Source organism: Poecilia latipinna, unplaced genomic scaffold, assembly GCF_001443285.1.
Source record: "Poecilia latipinna isolate Pla-1442-1.1 unplaced genomic scaffold, P_latipinna-1.0 Scaffold412, whole genome shotgun sequence".
In the NCBI taxonomy this organism is placed as follows: domain Eukaryota; kingdom Metazoa; phylum Chordata; class Actinopteri; order Cyprinodontiformes; family Poeciliidae; genus Poecilia; species Poecilia latipinna.
Genome location: NW_015113028.1, coordinates 73,837 through 85,653, shown reverse-complemented (window position 1 = coordinate 85,653; position 11,817 = coordinate 73,837). Strand labels below are relative to the sequence as shown.

The 11,817-nt window shown below is 34.4% G+C and overlaps 1 protein-coding gene across 1 annotated transcript in view; it reads left to right on the top strand.

The window, feature by feature from the left end:
* The first annotated feature begins 2,446 nt into the window (after positions 1 to 2,446).
* The window catches only part of LOC106950623 (ATP-binding cassette sub-family G member 2), a 16,999-nt gene continuing 7,628 nt past the window's right edge, over positions 2,447 to 11,817 (top strand). The window contains 9 exon segments of the mRNA XM_074527697.1: positions 2,447 to 2,602; positions 4,013 to 4,247; positions 5,752 to 5,811; positions 6,264 to 6,378; positions 6,461 to 6,613; positions 7,046 to 7,203; positions 8,028 to 8,179; positions 8,519 to 8,614; positions 9,016 to 9,266. Of these exon segments, the coding sequence (XP_074383798.1) occupies positions 2,542 to 2,602; positions 4,013 to 4,247; positions 5,752 to 5,811; positions 6,264 to 6,378; positions 6,461 to 6,613; positions 7,046 to 7,203; positions 8,028 to 8,179; positions 8,519 to 8,614; positions 9,016 to 9,266 (1,281 nt within the window). The 5' untranslated portion in view covers positions 2,447 to 2,541.

Genomic DNA, 11,817 nt, shown 5'->3' with positions numbered 1-11,817 from the left:
CAGCAAAAAATAGGAGCCTTTTTAAGTCGATAATTCCTTAATATTGATGAAAAAGTAACAGTTCCACTTTTTGATTATTTTACTGAGCACAATATATTTTTCCCATGAGTGGAATAATCTGCCAGAGGAACCAGCACTTCTTCATCAATATTAATAATTATTGTCTAAATTTAAATAGTTTTTATAAATTATAAATTTCTTATAAATCTTATAAATTGCTGAAAAGTTACTTGTAAATTAGTTTTATTTCTTCCAAGAATATTAAGACATTTGCACTAGAAACTAGACAAAAAATACTTCATAAGAGTTTTTGTTTTTGCAGTGTGTTGATACTGTTTGAAAGTATGAAAGCAACATCTCTGCAATAAATTGGGATGCATTAATTAAAACAAACCAGCAAAAAAAAAAAACAATGCTTGTTATATTCCTTCTTAGGAGTATAACAAATTATTTTTTTTTTAAAAACATGAAAAAGGACTAAAATATGCTGCAAAAATCAAAGTTTAAAATCTGACTAAACACAAATAAGTCCCATTTCTTCTAGTCTTCATTTTGAGCCGATCAAAGTTAAATCGTCTGATTTTGATGATCATCTGATCGGTTGTTGGCTCCTGAACAAGCGCTGGCACCAGTTTAACCAGTTTGATGAGTTAAAAAAGACTCCCGTCGATTAAAAGTTCACATTTCTTAAAATTTCCTCCAGTCCAACTTGAAGAATGTGCTGAGAAGGCTTTGTAGTTTCAATCCTCCTTAAATATTTGCAGAACAATAAGAAGATTTTGCTTGTTTTTGCTGTTAAAATCTGTAAGTTTAGGTTAGTTTTTAAGGGTCCAACTTCTAATTTTACCCTTTTAAGGATTTTATCGACAAATTCACCTGACCTGTCCACTAACAACTTCAAATATTCACATTTTAATGACATTTGTGTCACCAATGCTGAAAACATCACTTAGCACAATCCTGGAGATTTTATTTGGAGAAAATTAAAAGTTGCTGCACATTTCTACAAATATGTGTTTAGGGTACAGGAATATATAGTTTCTGTGTTTTGTAAATAGTTATATTTATGTACCTCTGTAAGACTGATCATATATATCATATCTTATGATCAAATATATTAAATACATGTGTCATATTTATCTTGGATCCCACATATCTGAATATTTCACCTGCACAGGTTCTATTTTGGAACAAAATGGCCGTTCAGCTGGGAGAAAGCTGCATAATGAAACCAGCTGCACTAATTAATTAGTCAGTAGAAGACTTGAACTGAAATAGTTGGATCATTTGAACGCTTTTCTTCATGTTGTTTGTGAGCAGGATGTCTGTAAATACTGTCTTTACATGATGAGGCTGTGATTTGTTGTTAAATATGTGATTTATTATATTTCCAGTAACCTCCACCCACAGCCTTGAGTTGTCTCCTGCAGTGTGTTCAGTGTTTTACTGTCTGGTATTAAACCCTGAGTAGATTCCTCATCATAACTGGGACCTAAATGTGGCGCATCAACGACACCGTGACTGTGATTGTTTTGTTTTACCTTTTTTATCATAATTATTTTTGCTCCAAACTGCTTGTCAATCATTAAATAAACGAAATTAAAAAAATAAGTTCTCTGGTTGATTAAGAGACTTTCGATTTACCGTTACCTAGCAACCCCAGCAGAGTTCTGTCCGTTACCTAGCAACGAAAGTGGAGCTCCAGCATATTTGGTTAGACAGTTTTACGGAGAAGGAAACAAAATCTCCCGGTTTCTTGTTAAATAGTGCGCCCAGTCTGTTCCCCTATTTATTTTATCTGGGGTTTTAACGCTAAGCATTTCAGACTACCTTGTAAGCGCAGTAAGCTTTTGTAAATGTTGTTTTCTAGTGTATAGTCTCCTTCTAACCCTAAATTAATGCATAATTAACCATTATTAATAATTTATAACGTGTTTATAATTAATGGGTAACCATTTATAAACCATTGATTAGCCTTTTTGCAAAGTAGTACAGACAAAACAAGAACATTTTCAGCAAGAATTGGGTCTTGTTTTATGCAAATCAAAGAAAATATTAGTTCCACTGGCAGATTATTTCATTCATAAAAAGGCATTTTTCCATAATTTGCCAGTGGAACTAGTACTTTTTCATCAATATTAAGGAATTAATGACTTAAGCTCTTATATGTTGCTAAAAAAGTTACTTGTAAATTAGTTTTCAATTTCAAGTGTGCTGAGATATTTTCACTAGAAAAATACTCTAAAATTTTGTGTTTCTATACCTTCCCAAAGCATCAGGTTGGTTTGGATAGCTTTTTCTCCTAATAAATAAACTGAAAACAGCTTCTTTATATTTGCTCAGGTTACTTCTGATGAATCGAAGCGGTTGGATAAGTGGAAAAAAGCAAAACAGTGACATGTTTGATAAAAGAATAAAAAGTTGCAGTGAATCGTTATGAAGAGTGAAGGTTTGAACGTCCAGCTGAAGGGAGCTAAAGAGTTACTGCCCCACACGGTTTGGTGGGGGTCACAGTTAAACCTGTCGGCCCCTAATGAGTTGATGTTATTCAGCCTGAACTCTTCCTCAGTCTGCAGCCGCCATCGCTCCTCTTCATCAATCGGTGAGTTGCTAGAAAACAAATCTGTTACCTCTCCAGCAGCATCAGGATCATTTTCCTCAGATTTCACAAAAAAGATACTTAGATAGATGTATTGTGAGGTGATTTTATTCCAGTCAACTATTCAATTAAAAGTATTAATGCTGAAGAAAGTCTGCAACGATCTCCAAAGTTCCTCTGTCTGTTCCTTTGTATCTTCAAAGCTACGAAAAGCTCCTTGGTGCTGACTGGGAGAATAATGAGAGAAACTAAAGTTTGGATAAAATAAATATGTGAATATGAACCAAATGCAAACTCCCAGCTTATCTGTGACAGTTTGATGCAATAATATGTTTTATTAATGTATTTTCATTTATCAAAACCCTTGTTCTGTTTTCCCATCTTCTTAAAATACATTTGAATTCCTTGCAGAAATACAGAAATCCTCACAGATAAGGAAACAAAAAGAAATGAGGATGTTTTGGATGTTAAAATAAGAACTGGGGGTTAATAATTGTTTACATGTTTGTTAATTTGAAGGAGTTTAACTAATTTCAGCTGCGTTTATAACAGAGCGACGCCAATCAGAGGCCTAACAGCAGCATATTTTTAATTATTATCAGATTATCTTCCTATCAGACAGTAAAGAAAGTTTCTCTGATGGAAAAACAATGCAAATCTCTGAAAATATATTTTATATTTCAAAGCATCTCAAAGAAACATATAAGAGCAACTTTTCACCATATTTTTAGATAAAATAAGGTCAGTTATCTTAAAACAAAATCTTAATATCTTGTGTTACAGGAAATGACTGTTTGAGAAGTAAGTTATTAATTTTTATAGAAATAGAAATTCCTCAAAAATAATCCATATGTTGTCAGCTTTAAAAGTTTTATTAATTTAGTAACTCATCATTTATTTGAATTGACTGTGATGGTCTCTAATGACATAAAATCAAATATAGGCAATAAACAATAACAGAACAGCAAAAATAAAGGAGAAAGGAAAAAATGAATCCCCAAATTATAATGATAAACATGCAAGCGAAAAGAAGACAAGAGAACAATAAAATTAAACAAAAAACAATAATAGTAAATTGTTAAATTAAAGCAAAAATAATGTGAATATGTAAAAATAAAGAGAAAAAACAAAAGTGAAGTGAGTAAATTAATAAATAAAAAGAAAATGTTGTCAAAACCAGGGGAAATTTGAAATATTTGTACTTTCTCCACTAGGTAAAAACTTTATTTGCTTCCTCATTTGGAACATTTTAAATATTCTATCTGAATAAATAAAGTCTAAAAGAATAGAAACAATAAGAATATGCACAAAAACAAAAGTTTGTCTGGCAGTCATTTATGATTCTGACATCAGAAATCTTTGACTTATGTTTCACTTCCAGCTGATAAATCTAAAGTCTCTTTACATTTTCAGGGTTCTTGGTTCTGTTCGGACTGATGGAGGGCGCCGGTCACATCAACATTGCGATGATAGAAGATATCAGCACCAATGGGACGTCTCCATCAAAGATGAGTCCAGACTTTAACAGAACCAGACAGGCCTGTGGTTCCACTGTCAGCTTCCACAGCATCCAGTATAAAGTCCAAATGAGGAGCGGCTTCTTCTGCAGAGCCAAACCAAACCCAAAGGAGGTTCTGATGGACCTCAAGTAAGTTTATTTATTAAATTAAATCATCATCAGAACAGTAAAGTAGGAGCTGAGCTTTTTTTTACTTTGTTTTTAGTCAATACATCCATAGCATTGTTTAAATTTGTGACATTTTAGTTTCTTTTCAGTCATGTGTTTGTTAACATATTTGGCAGCAACTTATTTCAACAGTTTTAATGCAAAGCTGACAGTTTTAATGAAAGTTTTAATGCAGCTTTGCTTTAAAAGTGTCATTATTTACAGAATAATCGAACTGCAAGAACCCAATCAATAATAAAAATTGATAATTCCAATTGCAATTGGAATTATTTAATAATCATTAAATAACAATGATTATTATTTAGACAATAATCATTATTCAGTAAATAATGACACTTAAAACAAAATTGCATTAAAAGTTGCATTAATGGTCAACTTTGCATTAAAAGTGTCAACTTTGCATGATTCAATAATTTTAAGTTGACACTTTTAATGCAACTTTGCTTTAAAAATGTTATTATTTAGCAAATGATGGAAAGTTGACACTTTTTATTTACTTAAAATCCAACTTTTCATGCAACTATTCTTTGAAAGTGTCATTATTTACCAAATAATGCAAGATTGACACTTTTAATGGACATTTAATGCAACGTTGCATTAAAAGTGTCATTATTTACTGACTGACACTTTGTGACATAAACATAAACATAAACAAACTCCTTCGTGTTTATGACAGCATCATGTCAGTCTTATGCACATAACTTCAAATAAAGTGTTACCAAACATCTAGATTTTCAAAAAACGGAAAATGATATTTTTCGTAAATCTTTGAGATCACAGGAGTCATCTTTATGTTAGTCTGTCAAATTCGAGAGAAAAATGTCAGCTAATTATTTTTGACTGAATGCAGCAGCGTATTTTAATAACCCTTTCAAGTCAGTGAAATTATGGAGAACTCTAAGAACATTGTTCTTGTCAATTCTGCAGGATTTGGCTCATTGTGTTGCTGAACAATAGTGAATGGACTCTTACAGGGGTTCCTCTCAGATGGTATTAACGGTTACTGACATTTCCCATGGAAGAATGAATAATTTCATAAGTGTTTTGACCTCCACCTGCCTCTCTGTTAATTATATTATATTAAGCATGGGTTCTTGCATATAATCTCTCTAATGCAGTAAAGCGCAGACTGCCAGGGAAACGAATTAAACAGCGTCACGTGATTCATCTCCGGAGTTTGATTCAGTCTTATTTTTCTTTTTGTTTCACTGACTCTTTGTGGCTTTTCTTTAAGAGCTTCAAAGGATTTGCTCTAGACTTTCATCCCCTCGATTGTTACTCAGTAGGTTGTTTTGTTTCCACCTTTCATGAGATATTTTTGCTTTTCGTAATCTTGATGAAGATGCTTCATTGGAGATTATTTATCGGCTTGTGAAGTTTCAGCAAAATGAATGAATCTACTACTATTAGTCGCTGTTAAAGTGTTTTTTATTTAATTTCTTCCACCTGTTTGTCTGTGTTTCAGTGGGATTATGAGGCCTGGCTTAAATGCTATTCTTGGACCAACTGGAAGTGGAAAATCTTCGTAAGTATTGATCGCCAATCTACGTTTAAAACATTCAAAGCAGCTCTGAAAGGTGTCCTGGTAAAAATCAGGTTTATTTTTAGCTCATCAATATGGATTAAGGATGAAATCTCAGGTTGTTTCATACAAAATCTGACATCCAATTTGAATTACTTTTTTCCTCACTTCCTTTTGTTAAAAAGAAATTTGAAATGGCAGAAAATATTTTCAAAAAGTTGCTTTTATTTTAATTTAATTGACCTGAATTCAAAGTCCAAATAAATACAAGCTATGAAACATCTAAGCTTATAAAACAAGATGGTGAGCGATCTGATATCACTGAACTAAGGAAGCCCAAAGAGTGCAACAGTGAAAAAAATATTAAAAATCTTTTCATTATTTAAATATAATAAACACCAAATTTTTAGTAAATCTTGTTATGCTAACATGTTATAGCAATGCCTTTCCTAAAGGTTCTTGGATATTCTGGCTGGGAGAAAAGATCCTCTGGGTTTATCAGGGGATGTTCTTGTCGACGGAGCGCCACAGCCTCCAAACTTCAAGTGTCTCTCTGGCTATGTGGTCCAGGTGAGTAAATCAAATACCTCCACTTCCCTGTAAACTGAACATAAACTTGGTGTTTATCGCTATGATGATGTCTTATTTCTAGGAAGACGTAGTCATGGGGACTCTCACCGTGAGGCAGAATCTAAGTTTTTCTGCAGCGCTCCGGCTTCCCGCCTCTGTGCCACAAAGTGAGAAAGAAGCTCAAGTCGATCATCTTCTTAGGGAGCTGTGTCTCACTAAAGTGGCTGACACCAAGGTAGAAGATCAAAACCTCCTCAAACGAGTTATTAAAGCTGCAGAACGTAACTTTTTACAGCACTAAGGAGGGTCTTAGCGCTATCAATCATCCTGATGAATGCGCTGTTAAAGGTGTGAATGGTGGAGAAACAACTTACGTTACTGGAAAGCCATTTCTCCACCGTCATCAGTGGAAGGAGCAGTGTGGACATGATTGATAGCGCTAAGACCCGCCTCCTGGCTCTCATTGGTTGCTTCTATTTAGCCCTGGGAGAAGTGGAAGAAGGAAGAGGAGCTTAATATTTTCAAAGATTGTCTTTCTCATACTGTGGCCATGTCGTGACAGTTTCAACAAATATGTAGAAAAATATTTTTTATAAAAGTTACAGGCTGCAGCTTTAAGTTAATCTGCTCTAGAAGTAAAAACTTCAGATTTATTTTGTTTTTGCAGGTGGGCTAACAGCTGACCCGGGGAATCTCAGGAGGTGAGAGAAAGAGAACCAGCATCGGGATGGAGCTGATCATCGATCCTGCGGTTTTGTTTCTGGACGAACCGACCACTGGACTCGATGCCAGCACGGCCAACTCCGTCCTGCTGCTCCTCAAAAGGTGAACAAACCCGTGTTTCCATTAACCACAGAACCGGGCAAATTACAAAAACAGTCTAGTTATAAAATTTTGACACATTTGGCAAAAAAAAAAGGTTGTTAAATAAGTAGACTTGCACTAATTTAACAATTCATAAAGGAAATAAACTGCTTTATGAACTGTTTGTTATAAACTGCTTGTGTGGGGGGAGGGAAATAAATATCACATCAGTTTGAAAGGCTAATAAGTATATTCATAAATACAAAAACAAATGATATTATATCTATAATTTCAGTATGTTTTAGTTAGTTTTATAATGTAGTTCACATTAATAATAGTTTTCCCCATTAATTACAGTTTTTATTTATTCCAGTTAATGAAAATGTTTTCTCAGTTTCAGTTTTAGTTATTTTGTTAGTTTCAGTTACCTATAAAACATTGGTTGTACATTCTCACTGTAACAGTAAACTTTGCAATCTGCTGCCTTAATATTGGGCCTCTGTCTCTTTGAACACGGCACATGTCACTGTCGGCAATAGGATGGAGGAGGGGGTTGTCCCGTCAGATTGTCAGTTCCCAAAACCACACAAAAAAGTAGTTTGACCCTGGAGGAGCGTCCACAGAGTAAAAAACTTCTAAAATGACCCCATTTTAGAAGGGGGGTTAAGAAACTCTTTCTGCCTTCAGCACATCATCACAACAACCTTCACCCATTTATGCCTTTTACAAACAACTGAGAAGTAGTTTTTTATCAGGATGCCAGGATGTGTTTGCTTCTGTTTATGGGAATGGAAAGAAACGTGTTTGTGTTTATACTGCAGTGTGTGTTTACTGTGTGTCCTCAGGATGGCCAGTCACGGTCGAACTATCATCATGTCCATCCACCAGCCGCGCTACTCCATCTACCGGCTGTTTGACACCCTGACTCTGTTGGTCGGTGGGAGAATGGTGTACCATGGACCAGCCTCCAACGCTTTGGACTACTTTACCAACATTGGTGACAATAGCTGCAATTCTGTTACTAATCTTTCTCTATAATCTGATGTCAAAAACAACAACAAAAAAAGCAACAAAAAATAAAACAGAATTTTGCAATTCTGGTGTTTCCATTAAATGAGAAATTAAATGAAAATCATAAGTGATTAAGCTTGTTCACTTTATCCAAAAACCTGAGGTTTTTCTTGCTGTGCTTCCATTAAGCAAATTTATATTCGTAATTTTAATTTGTGCAGTTTTATGGTTAATGGAAATGCAGCTTATGATCCTGATGGAATCTCATCATATCTTTGTGGATTTGTTGCTGTTTTTGATTGATTCTGTTGGGTTTGTTTCACAGGCTATCCATGTGAGCCTCACAACAATCCAGCCGACTTCTTTCTGGATGTTATAAACGGAGACTTCATGAAGCCAACAAATGTTCACGACACAGCAGGTAAATTCATGAGAAAAAACTTTATGTCTATGGGTTAACAACTGTCATTTGTGGGCTTTCTTTTTGTATCCGTTCCTCTGTCAATAGAACTATTTACAGCCTTATTGTTAGTGTATGTTTTAAAAAATTAAGAACAAAAGGAAAACACCACATATGTCCTGATTTACTATAACTGAGCGACCACTCTTTAAGAAATCATTATTTGCCAAGTTTGTTAACAAAAACAAGAAATTTGACTTTGGTTCCACCTTTCTCCCAATAAATTCATTCAAAATGTAGATACTGTAAATACAAAACAGAAAATGGTGTCTTTATCTGCTGTGATGCAGTCTGATTCTGACTCTTGTCATGAGATATTTTCAACACTTCAAAGCTCTTTTACCTTGTGTACCCATGAATAGATCTGGCTTTTGAGGAACTTGGTTCTACCAGGCAGAACATCGAAGAACGCCTTGTAGAAGAGTTCAAGAACAGCAGCTACGCTAGCGATACACGAGCCGAGTTAAGGCGTATTCTCCAAACCAAGGAATGCATATCGCAGATGAGGCCTGGCAACATCACTTACAACACCTCCTTCCTCCACCAACTCCAGTGGGTTTTTCAGAGAACCTTCCAGAACCTCATGTTGACTCCACAAACGTCTGTGGCTCAGGTGAACCTATTGATTCATAGTAATCTTCTCATTTTTGTTTTTAAAACACCTTTAAAGAAAAAGAGTCCATAAAAGTATTTATCTCTTTTATATCATAATAATAAATGAAGGGTTGTTGTTTATAAAGTTAGTCAAAAAATGTATAGCAATAATTTGGATTAGAAAGAAAAAAAGGAAATTAATTTTTCAAAGTATTCTTTTATTTATAAATGTAAGACTCAAATTAAATATTTAATTAGAAAGCAGAATATTTATTTTACAAATTAAATATTTATGCCTCAGCTATATTTGAAGCTAAATATTTAGCATCAAACTAAGTATTTGGTTAGCAAGCTAAATATTTCGTTTGAAATATTTAGTTTGTTAACTAATTATTTAATTTGATCTTCAAATTAAATATTCAGTTAGAAACGTAAATATTTTTGTTTGAAGGTAAATATATGATTTAAAAACAAAAATATTTAGCTTCAAATATTTAGCTCAGAGCTGAGTATTTAGCTAACATGCAGATTCACTGTCTTAGGATGAGCCGCTTAGTGGCAAAACAGAAGTTAATCTTTTGATTTACAACTTCGTCAGATTTGCACGACTCCGCTTTTATTTTGACACTCCAGTTCCTGTTATCGACAATATTTAGCTGAGAGCTAAATATTTAGCTTCAAGCTAATTATTTAGTTCGCCAATTGTAGTTTGAAGATAAATATTTAGGTTAGTTTACAAGCCAAATCTATAGTTTGGAGCTAAATATTTAGCTTGCTAATTAAAATTTAGTTTGAAATTGTGACATTTATAAATGATTAAATAATAACATAATGAAAATATGACTTTGAAAAATGAGTCCCCATTTTTCCTCTCTTATATTAACAACAAATTATTGCTGTTAATTTTTGTCTGTGTAACTTTACAAACGGCGCTCTGTAATAAAGACACAGGGTCGTTTTTATTGCTCTCGTTAGTCATCCTAGGGCAGTAAAATGCTGTTAAAAGTCTCCTCACTTTAAGAATTATTAACAGTTAATTGGTCCTAAAAGAGTCAAAATAATCCCACCAGAGGTGCTCTAGGAGGCATGGGTCCTTAATCCGCTTTGGCGACTGTTGTGACCCTACTCCTGCCTCTTTGGGCTTGGATCTGAAGTGATATCATATCAGGCAAAAGCCCCTTTGGCCCGGATCTGGGAGACGTCACATGATGGTGCCATGACCTGTCGCTCTTCACCTCCCTTGATTCCACATGAGGGACTGAGGGGAATGAGGTCAAAAAGCCTCAACCTCACCGACTTATCCGCTCACCCTGGGAACCTCTCGGTCCTGTCATGACCCATAACTTGTTAGGCTTAAACTTGTATTGCTGTTAGCTCTTTTTGTTCATTTTTTTTTTCATTCTACACTTAAATTTAAACATTTAAGTGTTTAAATTTAAGTGTAGAATGGATTAGAACGGCGCCCACCACCGTTTCCAGTGGTGGGCGCACTTAAATTTAAACATTTAAGTGTAGAATGTTTAAAAGTAATCTGAGTAATTACAAAACACAGTTTTCAAGTTATTTCACTTATTATTGGAAAATACTATCTAAACCAACCTTACTCTATATAAAGTAGCCAAACCCCTCTCTTCTAAAGTTCAAATTCACTGGCCACATCCAGGCCTGATTTACTTTTAGAGCAAGAAATATCTTGAAAAGAACCTGTCTGACAACATGAACTAGGATAAAATCTACACATTGATTTTACATAATTAGAAAAAGATTAAATGAAATATATTTAAGTGTAGAACGTGATTTATTTTGGAAAGAGGAAGTGTTTTATTTTGAAGAAGGCTTAGCAGGATCTGGTTTTGTCTTCTCGTCTTCCGTCGTGTTGGGTTGCTAGGATACAGCAGCTTTTTGCCGTTGTCAGGTGTCGTCATTGTTTGTTCAGCTTTCACTACATAATATAAAGAAAACTAAATCAAAGTCTTTTAATTCTTTTGACCTAAAGAAAGATATAAACCCATTTTAAAGCCTCCAGGAAAACCCTGTCCACAGAAATAACTTTCACTCTAGAACAGATTCGGATGCCAACATCGGTGTTTGGTTGAGAACCGACGCCCGTTTCCAGTGGTTTGCGCACTTTGGCTTATCCGCGCATTAGCACAGTTAGCTTCCCCTAAACTAATTCTTCTGAATAAATTCTAAAACGCTAACTTACTTGACTGTTTTGTAAACGTTGAGTTGCATAAACTTTTACATCTGTGTTGAGGTTTTGGTTATCAGCTGTTAAGAATTCTTCAAGAAATATATTCATGCTCTTATTTTGATGTCTGTTTACGATTAGACGGATGGATGGATGGATGGAAGGAAGGATGGATGGATGGATGGATGGATGGATGGGTGTTTCCATCATAGCAAAGCAATAAGTCATTAAAAAAAAAACCATACCATACCAGAATCAACAACATCCAGTAATTCTCGAAAAAAGTGTTTCCATTGCAAATTTTGATACAGCCAAAAAAAAAAAAAAAAAAAAAAAAAAACCCCCCCAAAAGGCCAAAAACTTTTTTTGATTTTTTTTT